Source organism: Balaenoptera ricei, chromosome 14, assembly GCF_028023285.1.
Source record: "Balaenoptera ricei isolate mBalRic1 chromosome 14, mBalRic1.hap2, whole genome shotgun sequence".
NCBI classification, from domain to species: Eukaryota; Metazoa; Chordata; class Mammalia; order Artiodactyla; family Balaenopteridae; genus Balaenoptera; species Balaenoptera ricei.
Genome location: NC_082652.1, coordinates 17101277 through 17118249, shown reverse-complemented (window position 1 = coordinate 17118249; position 16973 = coordinate 17101277). Strand labels below are relative to the sequence as shown.

At 44.5% G+C, this 16973-nt stretch overlaps 2 protein-coding genes across 5 annotated transcripts in view; one reads left to right on the top strand and one right to left on the bottom strand.

Moving 5' to 3' along the window:
- The first annotated feature begins 206 nt into the window (after positions 1-206).
- On the top strand, positions 207-2467 carry POP5 (POP5 homolog, ribonuclease P/MRP subunit). Of its 2 annotated transcripts, none has more exons than XM_059895449.1 (5): positions 207-278; positions 351-493; positions 1536-1685; positions 1867-1950; positions 2065-2467. In XM_059895449.1, exons 1-5 carry the CDS (start codon positions 259-261, stop codon positions 2178-2180), a joined length of 513 nt encoding a protein of 170 aa, XP_059751432.1. In that variant the 5' UTR covers positions 207-258; the 3' UTR covers positions 2181-2467. The 2 variants fall into 2 exon arrangements, with proteins under 2 accessions (XP_059751432.1, XP_059751430.1); XM_059895447.1 differs by having other exon boundaries at positions 1536-1700.
- Positions 2468-4181: 1714 nt separating this feature from the next.
- Positions 4182-16973, bottom strand: part of RNF10 (ring finger protein 10) — a 30780-nt gene continuing 17988 nt past the window's right edge. For 2 of the 3 annotated variants that reach the window (XM_059895444.1, XM_059895445.1), the window contains exons 7-17: positions 15362-15522; positions 13903-14028; positions 13310-13586; positions 12962-13095; positions 11839-11956; positions 11499-11600; positions 10333-10488; positions 7785-7885; positions 5327-5384; positions 5071-5229; positions 4182-4464 (exon numbers count right to left, since the gene is read on the bottom strand). In XM_059895444.1, coding sequence (XP_059751427.1) covers positions 4388-4464; positions 5071-5229; positions 5327-5384; positions 7785-7885; positions 10333-10488; positions 11499-11600; positions 11839-11956; positions 12962-13095; positions 13310-13586; positions 13903-14028; positions 15362-15522 — 1469 coding nt within the window. In that variant the 3' untranslated portion in view covers positions 4182-4387. Of the gene's footprint in view, positions 4465-5070; positions 5230-5326; positions 5385-7784; positions 7886-10332; positions 10489-11498; positions 11601-11838; positions 11957-12961; positions 13096-13309; positions 13587-13902; positions 14029-15361; positions 15523-16973 lie in introns of those variants that run through there. The other variant, XM_059895446.1, reaches the window with a different exon arrangement.

Sequence of the window (16973 nt, the reverse complement as noted above, 5' to 3'; positions counted from 1 at the left end):
TGGGGCGTAACCACCCATCACAGCACAAGGTGTTCAATCTCAGAATCCAGCTCCCAAACACCTCAATCAGCGAAGAGCTGAACAGACCGCCTGCGCTCCTCAGAGGGAGGCGGAGCTCGAAGGAGACCGACACGGGGCTCCGCCTACATTCTAGCTCCGCCTCCCCCTCTGAGTGGCTGCCAGGCCAACTTCCCATTGGCCGCCGACCAGAAAGCAGACATCCGGTTTGCGGGTCCGGCTGCTGAGGCGGAGGCCGCAATGGTGCGGTTCAAACACAGGTAAGCAGACCCTTGCCCGGACCCCGGCGGCCTGGCCCCGCCCGCGCTCACCTCCCTCTCGCCCGCCCTTAGGTACCTGCTCTGTGAAGTGGTGTCTGACGACCCCCGCTGCCGCCTGAGTCTGGAGGACCGAGTGCTGGGCGGCCTGGTACGGGACACGATCGCCCGCGTGCACGGGACTTTCGGCGCGGCCGCCTGCTCCATCGGCTTCGCGGGTGCGAGGGTGCTGGGGAACCGGGGACCGGCGGGATGTGGAGGGGGCGGTGGCCAGAGGAGGGAGAAAGAAGGGGCACGAGCGACCCCAGCAACTGCCAAACCCTGTGCACAATCCTATGTAAGATATCGTCCTTTGGGACTTTCCTGGAGGTCCAGTGGTTAAGCCTCCTCGCTTCCAATGCAGGGGGCGCGAGTTCGATCCCAGGAGGGGGAACTAAGATCCCACATGAGGGGGGTGGGGGGTGGGGCAAAAGAAAAAAAAAAGAGATACCGTCCTTTTTAGGAATCTCGGATCCGAGCCCGAGGTCTGCGTGAGTCCAAAGTTAGGCGGAGAGCTAAGAGCAGTAGGCAGTGAGACTTTGGGCAAGAACCCCCTGTACCTATTTGACATATGTATTGAGTTTAACAGGATGGTGAAAATTAAATGAGGGAAGCCGTGTATGGCTCTAAGTTACTTGACTGGTTACGTTGACATCACATGGAAAAAACGTTGTCAAAATTAACCCTGAAAAGGGCCTGTGAAGTACAGAATGTGTGTAGGTAAATGCAGAAGGCCCTTTCAACAGGCACACTATGTAAACTCATTCTCTTACCATACGCTCGAAATTGAATCCAGTAGAAGGTAATGCACGTAGGCACAACTCTCCTGCATCAGGTGAGACCCAGTTGGCTGCTATGAGAACCTGCATAGCCCAGTTGCAGAGCAACCTGCTTTTCAGCCAAGTGTTTTCTGAGGAAGATGGATCTTTGCGCTCCCCACCCATTCATTGAGTTAACTAGTCAGTGGATTAGACAGTTTTAAATTCTGAATTCACCAATTCTGAGTGGTGTGCGAGGCACTGGATGTTGTTTCTCTCCCTTCTGTAAATGAAGGTCTGTCCTAATTTTTTTTTCTTCAGAAATCAGTTTTTGCTTACTGCTGCATCCCAACTGCCACTGCCTTGAACGATCTCTAGTGCATAGGCTCTCAATTACCCCAAGATGTTTAACCCATTCCCGAGAATCCAGTTTCCCCAAATGATTTTTTTTTTCCTGCTGTAGTGCGATACCTCAATGCCTATACCGGAATAGTGCTACTTCGATGCAGGAAGGAATTCTACCGGCTTGTGTGGTCAGCTCTTCCCTTCATCACATACTTGGAGAACAAAGGACACCATTACCCGTGTTTTCTCAACACCTTACACGTGGGAGGTATGGGTGCATGCGGTATGTCTCATTTTCAGTAGGTAACAGGTTCAGTGTTCAGTCTTCAGTGGTGGGTGGGTCTTCCTGCTCTCCTGCGAAGAGCAAGATACTTTTTCCTAGCTCTGCAAGACTCTTGAGGCAAACGCTTTTCACAAGCTGTTGACCACGAAGCTCTTTCATGTGCCAGGTACAATTAGAACATGTCAGAAGTTCCTGATTCAGTACAACAGGAGACAGCTGTTGATCCTGTTGCAGAACTGCACTGATGAAGGTAAGGCACGCTAGCCCTGTGCCCACTGAGCAAGTGACTGGCCTCCTCCTCCAGCTGAATGAAAGGCCACTCCCAAAGACATCTTTAATCACCTGTACTGTACTCTTTCTTCAGGAGAACGAGAGGCTATCCAGAAGTCTGTCGCAAGAAGCTGTTTACTAGAGGAGGAGTCGGCTGGGGAGGAGCTTTCAGACAGTGGTGGTGAGGAGGCTGCTGAGGCAATGGAGTGAACCTCTGCAGACTGCCCTGTGCCCCAGCCTCAGGGCCCACTTGTTGGGACAGGACATTCTGGGAGGCAGCAGCATCTTCTGTACTTCTCAAACTGGATGACTGCTGACCAGAGGCCAAGTGACCAGCTCAAAATGGACTTATTTGCTTAAAACTAATCGAAGTCACCTTTACCCAGCATTGCCTGGTTAAGTGGTTCTGGAGGTTGTGAAGCCCCTGTAGTTATAGACATCTTTGTATCTAACTGCCTGGCTGAGAGCAGGTTTAATAAATGTATTTGGCTTCTGTAGCATTTAGTGCGCATGTGAAGTTCATGCTTGGCCTAGTCTCTTTCACCCCTCCACCCTCGGCCTCGGCCGGAAAGCTGGCTCCCCATGTGGTACTAGATGCATAGCCTCCCACTTGAGACCTTGTACCCCTGCCCCTAGGATGGGCCCTAAGTAATCCAGGTCATTCAGAGTAGCAGTTTTAGTGAGACACAGCAACTAAACTGGCACAGATCTATAGCTGGTCTCAGTACTGACCGACAGGACCATAAGAATTCCAGATTGCTTGCCAATACTTAACCAAGTAACCTGACAAAAGATACAGTTCTTGCACTTTTGAGTGGGGAAAAAACCTGGTCTCACCTGACCTCATTATTACAAAGTCAAGTAGCAGCTGCCAACTTCTGGTAGTTTTCCGCAGTTCCACCCTTCCCTATTGCCTTTTGCCTGCCTGGCACCTGAAGGCAGGTGAGACAGTGCACTCACAGGAATTAGGAAGGACAAGAGACTATAATCAGTTTTGATCTGCTACCTATGAAAGACATTTCTAGGACCTATTTTCTACTTAATGAAATGGACAACACTCAAAGTCCCTTAAATATTTAACAAAGATTTGTGATTTTTTGCTTCACATGCCCCTTCATCTACCCAGAAGAGTTCCTGACCCAGGATCTCTTCCTTTTAAGAATGGGAGGTTAGAGCTAAACCCAGCTCAAGAACCCTTTAGGCCCGACACTAGGAAAGACATTACTCGAATTGCTCAAGCTCATAGTAGCTGTTACTTTAATCTATCAAGAAGTATATGTCTAGCAACTTCCCTGGTGGTGCAATGGGTAAGCCTCCGTGCTCCCAATGCAGGGGGCCCAGGTTCGATCCCTGGTCAGGGAACTAGATCCCACATGCATGCTGCAACTAAGAGTTCACATGCCACAACTAAGGAGCCCGCCAGCCACAACTAAGACCCAGTGCAACCAAATAAATAAATATTAAAAAAAAAAAAAAAAAAAGCTGACCTGAAATCATCTTAAAGAAACCAGAATGCTCACAATGCTTGTGCAGGTGATTTATTGCAACTATTTGCCTTCATAGTCTATTACACCTAGAGGTCACTTTATTAAGCAGCAAAATAGTTCACATCACTCAACTTCAGCTGAAACCAAGGCATAAGACTGCTCTAGGCAACAGGGAGGCAGTGGGCAAGCCCACCGCTTTTAAACCTGCCCTGCTCTTCCTCCCGGTGTGCCAGGCTCCTCTGTTCCTGTAACTCAGGCCACTGTCACTTGAAACAAGCTTTATCTAAAGGTTGCCAGGTCCCCAGGCTTCCTTCGTCAATGACAGTTACAGCTTTCCTTGCCAAACAGAAGCCACGTTCAAGAGGCAAAACCCTCCATCACACATGCCAGTGCAACCTGGGTCTGACACCATAGCGTGGTTATTTGTCAGAAGAAAAACTGCAATTTAAGCTGGGTGTCCTAAATCCATATTATTCCCATCCCTCTGTTTCTTAAAGATAACAAGAGGAGAACTGAACAGATAGAAAAGATTCAACTATTAGGTGTGCTGAAAGCATGGTGCCCTGACCCAAGATGTCACAGCAGAGCAGTGCGGTTAACACTAACACTGGTTTGGGCTGCTCCAAGGGACTCAAACTTAGTTCGGGTTGAGAAAAACTAACTACACATGGGTCAAAAAGACTAACCTGGCAACAAACTAAAAACCATGGCAGGAAGAGATCTCTTGTGAGTGTCAATACTTTATTTTGGTGTGAAGATGGGAAGCTGGAAAATACACTGTATTTAAAATTTTCTTGGTTCCCCCTCACATTGTGGAAACCCCCTCCCCCCAGAGCTAATCTGTTCAAACTCAAATACTTAAAAATTACAGCAGCAAAACAAAACCGCAGAAAAAAAAACCAGATGGAGAAGGTAGCCAGGCCAGTAGTGTCACTTGGTGTGGACGACTGAGGTGCTGAACAGGAGCTTCTGTTTCTGTTTTTTTCTTTTCTTTCCTCCTTTCTCTTCTAAACAGAAAACAGAAACAGCTTAGCTTAGAATGCCATCGCCTTGCCCCCTGGCCAGTTTTCATTAATGATAGTCGCAGACAGCTAGGAGTGCAGGCTCTGGAATTAGACCTCCTGGATTCAAATACCAGCCCTTGCACACTCTGGTGTTTGTCTTCAGGTACATCACTTACGTCCCCAGCCCAGCTCCTCATCTGTAATGTGAGTTATACCCATTTAATATGGGTATTGGGAGAATAAAATTAGCACAACGCCAGGCACACAGGAAGCACGCCATAAATGCCAGTGTTGTTCTTATCTAGTTCATGACCACCACAGAGCGGGGATGTGCTTCAAGCCTGACCTTCTCCATCTATTAGCCACCCTCCACCACTGTGTCTTAGAAGGTTAAAAAAAAAAAAAGGTCCTCAGAATTTCACACCAAGGCCTCAAAAGAACTAATCTGGGGTGCAAAAAGGTGCTAACGTACCAAATGGAATGTTAGTTGACACTAGAACGTGAGCCCTGAGGCTCAGAGGGAAAAGTGCAACTGATTAGTGATGTCTGCCACTGGATCCAGGAGGGAATGACAGCCCTGAGCTGAGCACCCCACTTCTGTGCCTTTACCAGAGAGGGGATCTGAAGTAGCTGGCGTGTCCAGTTTCATGAAGGCTGCTTCAATAGCTTGGCTGAAGGAATTCTGGAAACTGGGCACAGGAACACGGTCTGAGTTATCACTCTCCCCATCGCTGTCCACAGGGGCAGGAGGACCTAAGCTGTTTTCATCTAAAAAACACCAGTGTTAAAATTGCAGAAACAACACTAGAGCCTTTTACTTTCTGAAAGAGGCCAAATTTCCCCTTTACCAGAGGGCTGTTCTCACCTTTCTTTGGAGCAGTTTTGGGCCACACATCTGCTTTTGCTTTTCCAATTCTCAGCATCTGCCAAAGTGTGAAAGGGGAGGAAAGAATTTAAGTAACTGACCCCATTTCTTCTCCAGACTCCTACCTTGACACCAACTGGTATAGGGGACAAAGAACCAACTACCTCCTCTGGGAAAAAGATTTTCTAGATACTTCTCTCCTTAACACTGTTTTGGTCATGTCCTCTATATCCTGACCAATGGAACTGGCAATGAAACCCACAAGGTGGGAAACCAGTTGTTCCTTAGGAAAGAAACAGGTAAAGAATATTGCAAAGAAGGCACAAGAGATTCAAACTCAGATTCTGAAGTTGGGAATCCTGACTCTGTGTCATTGCCTGCTTCTGACAAATTTTCCTACTCTTCTGGAAACTCCTAAAAACATCAACCTCTTAGAATAAGGAGTATACAGGACCTTCCAATTTTAAAACAAACCACCTGGTTATCAAACCTCAGTTACTTAAGGCCACAAAAATCAATTTAACTTTATCCCGAAACTGCTCCCACAGCCCTCATTACCTTGTGGTCTTTGCTTATCCAATAGTTCCTTAACTATTAACTTTTAGATCCAGCCATAAACCATATCCCTGCAAGTACAGTAAAATCAGAACAACTATTCCTCTTGCCCGAGTGAGGAAATTTTTCATCCCACTTGGCCAAGACCAGCTTCGTAAGTGCTGAGGGCCACTATGCATCCCAGCTGCCACACATACCATGCCACTCAAAGCAGGGTGAATTTTACCAAGAGACAAGCCCAAGAAGATACAAGTAGGAATGCCTGTCCTAAATGTTTACCAAAGTGGGGCTTGCATGTTGTGCAAGATGAGTTCAACTGGCAGATGTTGATTTCACTGATAAACTTTCTTCATCATGTACCACACTTTGATGATCTGCTCCCTTGGTCCCTGGGAGTCTGGGGTCCAATAGTACGACATCTGAATCATCTTACTCTTCCAAGGTCATTAAAATATATCACCTATATTTTAATCTTGACAAAAATGTTTAAATGTTTAACCTGAGTCCACTCATGAAAAAACAATCAGAAAAATCTCAACTATAGGATAATCTATAGAACAACTGGTCTGGATGCTTCAAAAATATCCATGTCACAGGTAAAAAAACAAAAAAACAGAAGCCAGAGGAACTGTTATGGATCAAAGGACACTAAAGAGACTTGAAAAACTAAATGCAATGAATAGTCTTTGATTAAATCTGACTAAAAACAATACAGGACACTGAGACAAATGGGAAAATAAAAATATGTGCCATCTTAGATAGTATTAAATCAGCTGTCTTTGATGTGATAATGGTAATTGTAGTTATACAGGAGAATGTCATTTTGGGGGCATGTATCTCCCAAGTATTTAGTTGTGAAGTGTCATTCATGAGGTCTGTAACTTACTTTCAACATAGAAAAAAAAAAAAAAGAGAGAGAGAAAAGCAAGCAAATATAGCAAAATAGTAACAACTGGTAAATCTGGGTGAAAGGTATGAATGTTCATTATACTATTCTTTCAACTCTTTAAGTCTTAAGTTTTTCAAAATATAAAGTTGAAAAAAGCAATGGCAGTAAAACCTAGCTAAAAAAACTTAGGCATTGACCTAACTCCTAGGAGCCACTTGCTTTTAACCTCTGAAACCTAGCAGTTCATTCTCAGGATTGCTCTCAATTATTTCATCCTCCTTGACTTCAAGGACTCTCCTCACCAAAGTTCAACTCCTGCTTATTCCTCAGCACAAACTGCCATTTGTACGTGAGAAATATCCATATCAACTAACTGCTCTAAAGAACTGTTAAGCTAATGATTCCAAACTAGCCCCAAAGAAGTGAATACTAACCTCCTAAAAGGCTGCTTGTCAAGCTGTCTGTCCATCTTCCTCAGTTATCTGAATGCAGGAATGCTGAGTGTTTTGCTTGTTTTAAAGATTAATACTGATCTGACATCAAATGTCACTAGCCTAGTGTTGCCTCCAACCCAACTCCTCAAGAAAGCTGATTTGGCTACTTACAAGATAACCAAGACAACTTTCCCTTTCCCAAAGTGAAGAAGAATGGTTTATTATATGTAACAGATACCACTGAATCAGAGGTCCTAGAACCAGGGACCAGTTAAAATTGACTGACATATCCCCAGCCCCTAGAACAGTGCTCAGTACAAAAGTATCTATTGACTTGTTAAATAATTAAAGCTCCTGATTCTTCCTCAACTACTCTTGGCCTCTTTCCTTGGTAAGTCTATGGTAATATCTGAGACTAACTCCATGACCTTCCGTCTTTAAAAAGCCTTCCATGGTTATTAGAGTCAGTGCAACATTAGCCTGTAAGTCTCCCCATCTCCAACAGAGGGATTTCCAGAAAGAACGAGCATCAGAGTTCATGTTAAATACCCTTGGGCTGCTTCACAAGCAACGGGTTTACCTGGGCAAAGGAAGGGAAGGGAGAGTCTTCTTCCAGACTCCCAACGCAGAATGAAGAACTGCCCTGACTGGCAGTGGGTGACAGAGGGGTCAGCAGAAAGTCTGAAAGGGAACCAGAGACCTGATTATACAAGTCAAGTTCCAAAGAGTTAGTGTCCTGTTAATAAGAGAGAAGAGACAAACCCAGAATCGGGTCTGGATAATTACCAACCCTGCCTCAGAAAGCTAACTGTGATCCACTTTCAACTCTGCCATGTGCTTATAAAGCCAAGAACATGGCCTATTGTTCACATGAGTGATCAGCATAGAGAGAGAAAAGTTTCATGGTTACAATAACACTAGAAGGCATAGCAATATCTATTCCCACGGTAAGAAAAATCCTCTCCACATCAGCCAGTTCTCAAGGCCTAGGTATCGGACTGTCATAGAATGGTTTTATATGGATGAAAAAGCCCAAGAAAAAAAGATATAAAATGTAATCATGTCAGCCTTTATGTTCCAGCCAAAAGAAGTCTATGACCTGGGAATATTCAGTTAGAATCCAAAACACATAGAGCAGCAAAATCCAGCAAGATGCAAGCTTTTCCCTGATACTCCCTAGGTAATAGTCTTTTCCATCCTTTCTGACCTAGGGTTGAACATTTCCCACAGATCAGTCTACCCACTGCCCTGATCACTGCTGGAAGGGAGAGGCCTATTCACTCTCCCAGCAGCAGGCCCTGCCATGGTCAGCCAGGGCTCTGTGGTACTTTTATTCCTAGGACCATCCAACTGCTCTTGCCTGAATACATTAAAGCCCACATAACTTCAGAAAAGCTAGTATGTGAAAACGCAGTCTTTGTATCACAGATGATGTAGTCGATGTTTTGCCATGTTCCTTTGTTTAGTAGCTCTCTTCTCATTATGAAGAGCAGAATGGCTGTGCAGCCCTCAAGACCCAGATTCCAGTCCCAGTTCCTGCCACTAACCAAGTCCCTGCCTTGGTGTCAGGCTCCTAAATCTGCCAAGTGATGGGCATATGATCACAAGGGTCACCAAGAGTTTTAAATATTCTGATCTTGGACCTTTCATTGAAAATGCCTGACAAAAATAAATTTTAAGTATCAAAAGCTATCTGCCAGCAGGATGAAGATCAGAAAAGACAGCTCTCTGAAATTACAGTAACTCCTTTTAACTGTTTCATTTCATGACACATTAATACATTCTATATATAAGGAAAAACATTTTTAAAAGGCTGAAGGCCTATACCCTGAGAAAACCATAATTCAAAAAGAGTCATGTACCACAATGTTCATTGCAGCACTATTTACAATAGCCAGGACACGGAAGCAACCTAAGTGTCCATCGACAGGTGAATGGATAAAGATGTGGCAAATATATACAATGCAATATTACTCAGCCATAAAAAGAAACGAAATTGAGTTATTTGTAGTGAGGTGGATGGACCTAGAGTCTGTCATACAGAGTGAAGTACGTCAGAAAAACGAATACCGTATGCTAACACATATATATGGAATCTAAAAAAAAAAATGGTTCTGATGAACCTAGGGGCAGGACAGGAATGAAGACACAGACGTAGAGAATGGACATGAGGACACGGGGAGGGGGAAGGGTAAGCTGGGATGAAGTGAGAGAGTGGCATGGACATATATACACTACCAAATATAAAACAGATAGCTAGTGGGAAGCAGCCGCATAGCACAGGGAGATCAGCTCGGTGCTTTGCGACCACCTAGAGGGGTGAGATAGGGAGGGTGGGAGGGAGATGCAAGAGGGAGGGGATATGGGGATATACGTATGCATATAGCTGATTGACTTTGTTATACAGCAGAAACTAACACAACACTGTAAAGCAACTATACGCCAATAAAGGTGTTAAAAAAAAAAAAAAAAAAAAAAGGCTGAAGGCCTCTCAATCCTGATCTCACTCCCGGTCTGGAACACAATCATCCCAGTATTTTTCTATACATTTAGACATATAAACCCATATTGAAATGCTTTGTTTTGTGTGGCTTTTTTAACCCAAAAATGGTGTCATGTTTTGTCTTGTTCTACAACCTCCTTTTATCTTAAAGGTCTAACCATTAGTTCAGGAAGACAGCTATTTTCTTTTTCAGTAGGTGTAAAGAATTTCATAGTATAAATGCTGTAATTTAGCCATTTCCCTACCAGTAGACTTTTGTAGGCTGTTTTCTCCCCCTATCATAAATAAGACGACATAAATAAAGATGTTTACACAAACGGGGCGTATCTTAAAGGTAGAAACTAGAAATAAAACAGCTGGGTTGCGGAGAAAAATCTAGGTTTAACCATCCTGCTGTATGAGCTGCCTGAGGTTTTTGGAAGCTAAGTCGGTACAGCCAATGGAAAAGTGAATCAAATGGTAGGAATTTGATGGATCTCAGGAATCTATTAACCACCCAAGTAAGGTTAGTCCCCTAAAGACCCCCACCATGCCGAGATCACAGCTGTAAATTCAGACACTAGGGCTTTGCTTAAGGTCTGTGGCTGGTGGTCAACTTCATTCTTTAAATCCCAACTCTATTTACCTGCTTGGGAACCTGGACTTCTGCTAAGAGGAGAAAGGGAGAGAGCCCCATGGCCCTCAGTGCTGGTGGGACCCAAAGCAGAATCAGAGGAGCAGGTATAGGAATTGAAGGCAGGAAACTGCTGTAGATTCTCGAGGGGAATGTGGACTTCTGGGTCTGCAAAGCAAAGACGAGAATGGTAGGCCCACGTACAGAATTCCTCAAATCTTTTCCAACAGTTGTGGACAGTCAGTATGAATCCCCCAGGGGTCTGAATGATGGAGACAGAGCTTTAAAACCCAAATTTATAGTAACTGTCATTTTATAATATGTCTTTGTTTTAATATAAAAGCCTTGTTCTAACTCTTCTTGGTTGAAGCTAGGTGATAAACCTGGGGGTTAATTACAATATTCTGTATACTTGTGTTTGAATATTTCCATAATAAAAAGTTAAAACAAAAAAGCCTTCGTTCCTGAAACATCACTTTTCTCAACTATTCAGGACTTGTGCTAAACAGCTACACAACATTGGTATGCCGGCTATATACTTATCCCAGTTGAAGAAATAAAATTTATGTTTACCATACCACATGGAGTCAAAATAGTTAAGTCCTTTCCCTAGCCAAGGACTCAATTCCTTGTTTTCAGGAGGTTAACTAGACCCTCATGTCACACAATCCTTGGTTCAGTGAAGCTTATGTTTAAGAACCAGATCAAAAGATTCTACTTACTGGTATGAAAGAGCTCAAATCTAACTTCCTGCACTTATTTCCTAGTTTGTCAATAGGTCTCTACTATTTCAGACTCTCCTGGTAGACTTGCTATGTATAGATGTCTCCAGAGTCAAAGGTGAGGCCAACAATGTATCCAGAGAGCACAGGGCCAGTTATCCCCAACATGCAGCAGATCTCCAATTCCCTTCCCCCACCCGCCCAGGTTTTTTTCACCCACTATGCCAAGGATGAACTTACTATGTGCTATGCACTTTGACCAACATCAACTCATTAATTCTCATGTAAGCCTACAAGTAAGGAGGTACTCTCACAACTCACATTTAAGAGCTGAAGAAAGCAAGTGGCAGACCTGACATAGGACCTAAACAGTCTGGCCCCTGGGCCCAGGCACGGGATCTCTGTACAATGATGCACAGTTGTGCTCATCATTCAGATGAGAGTTCTTGAACTTACACTTGCCCTGTCTCTTGTTCTCCTCCATCTCAATCCGGCGCTCTCGGCGACGTTCCTCCCGGGCCTTCTTCTGGCGCTGCCGCTTCCTCTTCTCAATGTCATCTGCGGGTTGGTGAGGTTGTGAGGAGGCAGACCCAGGACAACCTGGCCATTAACTCCTCCCACTTGGCTAGTAGCTAAGGGCACACGAGTGGGCCCAGCTGGATTGGATGAATGGATGGAGTGTATCAGGAGGTTCTGAGACTCATGACAAAAGCTCCTTACTTCCTCTTGTGGGTTTCTAGTCACAAGAATCCCTGAACTCCACTAAAAAGGGAAGCAAAGTAGGGGGCATTCTCACCTGAGAATAACTCTAGGGTTTCCTTAGAGACCAGAGGAGGCTGCAGAGCCAGTTCACAGATGCTGAACTCGCAGGTGAGCGGCAAGTGAGAGAGGTATCTATGACGCTGTCGCACATCCTACAAGGGAAAAGGGACCGATGCTCAACTAAGACCAGGCCTAACTCTAAGAGCAGAGGTTCCCACCCCAGATATCCGGCAGTATACCACACCCTCTCAGATGGCAATGGGGCTCAAAGAGTTACTGCTCAAGTTATCACCTTTTGAAAAGCTGAATAGAAATTGTCAATTAACCTACCATAAGGTAGAATAAGCAACCAAAAGCAGTTTTTTGGTTTGTGCTGCAAATGAATGAATTGAGGCTGGTAATGAATGATCTAAAGCTGATCAGCTGTTTCAGCTTTTCTGGGGGACCACAACAAACAGGGGAGAATAAGGAAGATAAGAGTTATTTACTGGGAAAAAAATCTGGGAACCACTGACTGAATTAATGATAACTGGGAAGGCAGATAAAGCAGGTTTCCCTACTGAACAAAGCTTGGCCTAAAACAATAAAAAATGAAGGCCATTAATTTAATTTTCTTTTTATTCTTTTTCTGCATGTTTGATGGAAAGTTCATAGTACTTAAACAATCTCTAAATTTAAGGCTTTTAACAAATTTGTGATCAATACAACGATAACTCTCAAAGAGCAAAAATTCACATATGTAAATCATCAGACACTAATTCATAGGTACCTGCTAAGCCAAAAATTCATAACGAGCTTGTGTAAGCTACCTTAAAGCCTCCAAGGACTTTGTTTTCTTGGCCATTTCTCCCAAGCAATAAGGAGAAACAAAAACAAACTCATCTCGGAAAGTAGGAGACATCTCTATTCCCAAACCACAATAAATGAACCTGTGATACAGAGAGCAGTGGTGAGTGACCTAACAGAACCCTGGCATGGTGGGGGAGGGTCATTTAACTTTTAAAAAATTCACAGGCACCATCACTAACAAAAAGACTTAAAACCTTTCAAGACTAAAGGCCTTGACAGTCTGTGAACTTGGATCAGCTAGGCCCACCACAAAGAGATTTAGGTTAATGCCGCTTCCTGCCCCTCCACCTCGCAAGGCAGGCCCTTACCTCAGACATGGAATACCCAGCGATCTCCACCACCGTGGCTGAGATCTTCTCAGGGCTCTGCTCCAGGCTGCCATACTCCCGCACGAGGCAGCGCACGTTCACGGGGTGCAGGAACATGTGCTGCCCATCCTCCGCTGAAGACAAGTGGCTCTATCACACAATACTCTTGGCCAGTCCTCAAGTCAGGCCCTCCTTATCCCAGGCCCAACTCTCCCCCCCATAAGCTGAAAGGCACAACAGACCCAGCTGCCCAGGAGCTAGCGGCAACACCTCCCTCTGCTTAGAGAGCCAGACCACTTCTCTGAAACATTAGCCAGCAGCCCAGCCCTTCTCCTCAGGGACACTCACCTTGGTAAAAGTAGTAACAAGGAGAGCTGCTCAGGCGTGTGATGCTTGGCTTGGTGACGGGTTCCTGCTGGCTGGACTCGGTACAAATGGTCCCCTCTCCAAGATTGTCTTCTGCTAACTCCGAGTCCTCACAGGCCTCTGACAACCCTTCAGGCTCTGGTTCAGAAACCGCTTCCTCTTCCTCTACCAGAGGGAGAGCAAGAGGACGAGGAGGAGAGCCCAGAGGACAAACTCCTGCGGTCTCTTCATCAAAAGCAGACAGATACTCCAGCATGCCCTGTTGGGACAAACTGTAGGTCACAGAAAGAACATGTGGCAAAGGCAGGCACAGGAAACAAGCTCTCTTGAGGTTTACCTTAGCTGTCACGTTCACTGATTTAACATCACTGGGGAAAGAACACACATAGAAAAAGCACATAGGAAAAATTTAAAAATAAATTAATTAATTAATTAATAATTAATTAAAAGGCACATAGGAAATACTCATAGTTCCCTCTTCTCCCAAAAAAGTTCAGACCTCACAACAGGGCCTAACAGCTGAAGAGCAGCACTTGAGGAACAGCAGCCATTTAGCCTGTAACTGGGACACTAACCTTCCTGGGTTGAAAAACGGACTCCTTCGCCAAGGGAGCCATCAGCACCAGTTGTTCCAGAGCAGCCACGACACCAGCGACCTCCCCTCTGCTTTCAGCCAGTCCTGACAGAGCCTCTTCCCGAGTCTAGAGCACCGGAGAGAAAACCAGAAACATACTTAGTTTGAAGGGCCAAATCTTACAATGGCCTTTCTCAACAGGAGCAAAAGTTAAAAGGCAAAAAGGAAGAGTCTAAGTACTTAAAATTCTCAATCTTTAAGGGAAGCAGGAAGCAAAAGTGCCTAGTACTCAAATGGGATGTTACTCTGCTTAGCATCTCTGACAAAGATAACGACAACACTACAAAAAAGCTTCCTGAACAGAAATCCCAGGACACAGAACTAGTCTTCTAGTTTTTACGAACGAAGCTTTGAGAGAGCCCCAGTGCAGGAGATAAGAGTCTGGGCAACCCCCACCTCAACCCGGACAGCTCTACTTCTACGCAGCTTTTCTTCTCCCTGAAATGCATTTGAAAAAATGCTCCGCACTACAGAAAGAAATTAAAAAGTATTGGGTTGGCCAAAAAGTTCGTTCGGGTTTTTCGTAGGATGTTACAAAAACCCAAACAAACTTTTTGGCCAGCCCAATAAATACAAAGAATGCTGCCCAAAGAGGACTTATGAGTCAGAGAGATAGAAATTCAAATACCAGCTTCACCTCTTATTAGTTGTATGTCCTCAAGTAAATTATCTAACCCATGATTCCATTTCCTCATCTATGAAAGGGGATAGTTGTTCTATCACACCAGGTTATGGAGCTTAAGTGAGATAAAAATAAGTACAGTACCTTAGCACAGCCCCTTTCATGTGGGCTTTCATTGTTCTAATATATGTCAGTGATTCTCAAAATGTGATCTGGGGATGAGCAGCATCAGAGCCACCCTGGAACTTGGGATAATGCAAATTACTAAGCTTACTGAGCCCAGACCTACTGAACCAGTCCCTCAGGGTGGAGCACAACAACCAGTGATTCTGATGCTTGTTCCAGTTTAAGAATCTCTATTGTAGAGGATACAGGACATAAGGGATTCTGTATTTGGATAATTCTTGATGCTCCAAAATCCTCAGCAGGCATTGCTAGAGCCCGTTGGAGAGGCCACAGTAATTTCTCCAATGTCCCTCAAATAAAACATCTCCAAAAATAAATCCAAGTGTTTTCCTAAAGAACAAAAAAACCCACCTTGCTTAATTAAGAACACAGCTAATCTAGAAACTCAAGGGTCTCAGTTATAAGATCACCTAGACTTGTTCCTTTCAGCTCCAGAGAGCAGTTTAAAAATCCCTAGGTCAACCCCTTCCCTCCTATCACCAAAGCCCAGAGCAAACCTACTTTTTTAGCCATTCCCCGCTTGTAATCTTAAACGTGGGGCTGAAGTAACTAATCCCCACCACCCCGTCCCATTTCCAGTGTATCGTCTCACCTTGAGCTCCTGGATAGCTGCCTCAATAAAGCAGGACTCGGGAGTGTGCTTCTCCTCTGCCAGCTGCTGCTCTAGTGCTGCTTTCTCTTCCTGAACCACCCGGTGCAGCACCTGCTCCTTCGAGGCCAGCAGCAATTTGGAGTACTGGCTGTGCTGTTCATCTACAAGAAAGCCAACAAGATGACAGAAATGCCGGACTTCCCTGGTGGCACAGTGGTTAAGAATCCACCTGCCAACGCAGGGGACACGGGTTCGATCCCTGCTCCAGGAAGATCCCCACATGCCACGGAGCAACTAAGCCCTTGCGCCACAACTATTGAAGCCTGCGCACTCTAGGGCCCATGTGCCACAACTACTGAGCCCGAGTGCTGCCACTACTGAAGCCCGCGAGCCTAGAGCCCGTGCTCTGCAATGAGAAGCCACCGCAATGAGAAGCCCGCGCACCGCAAGGAAGAGTAGCCCCCACTTGCTGCAACGAGAAAGACCGCGTGCAGCAACGAAGACCCAATGCAGCCAAAAAAAAAAAAAAAAAAGCTCATGGCTGTGTGACTAAATAGGAACGTTCATACACAGCTTTTTTCCTAAAGTGAAAATGGACTGATTTAGCATGTTTTCCTTAAAAACTTTTAGCAATGACCTTAATATAAGGTTTGTAACTCTGACCCCGTAACACAAGAAAGCTATCCTAAGAAAACCAAAGATGTAGTCAAAAAATTAATGTTCTCAGAACGCCCTGGCGGTCCAGTGGTTAGGACTCCGCACTTTCACTGCTGAGGGTCTGGGTTCAATCCCTGGTTGGGGAACTAAGATCCCACAAGCGGTGAGTTGCAGCCAAAAAAAAAAAAAACTATGTTCATTAATTATAGCATTATCTTTAGTACCAGAAAAGCTGCAACCAAACAGTAAGTCCAATAAAGAAACAGTTAATGATATGATGGTATATTCATTAAAGAGAATTCTGTAGACATTAAAAATGCTTTTCTAAGAAGGAGGCATTTAGTGACACGGAGAAATAGCCACATTACATGGGGAAAGAAAAGATGCCAAAGAAGAAAACAATCCCAATCTCACAAAAACATACACGCATAGAAGAAAACTGTACAATTAACGTTTGGCGGGTACCTCTGGGTAAAAGGATCATGGATGATTTATTTCCTTTACTTCCCTCCCCCCGATTTTGTGGACTTTAAAATGTAATATACAGATCTATCTCATTTTTACCTTCTGTATCGTGTTCGACAGCATGATATACTCTAATGAAAGTTTCTTGTGGAACATTTAGGTTATTGCCAATTTCTATTACACTGTAACAAAAATATCCTTATACATGCTCCTTGGTACAAATGACTTCTTTATGATATTTAAGTATAAATGCAAAATCAAAGGTTGTGCATATTTTAAATACTACCAAATCCACCCCCCCCCACACACACACAAAAGGCTGTATCGATTTAAACTCCTACAAAGAACAAGAGTACCCAATTCCCCACCCCTGCCAAAACCCAGTACAGGCATACCTCAGAGATATGCCTGTTTGGTTCCACTGCAATAAAGTGAGCATCACAATCAAGTGGATCACAAATTTTTTGGTTTTCCAGTGCATATAAAAGTT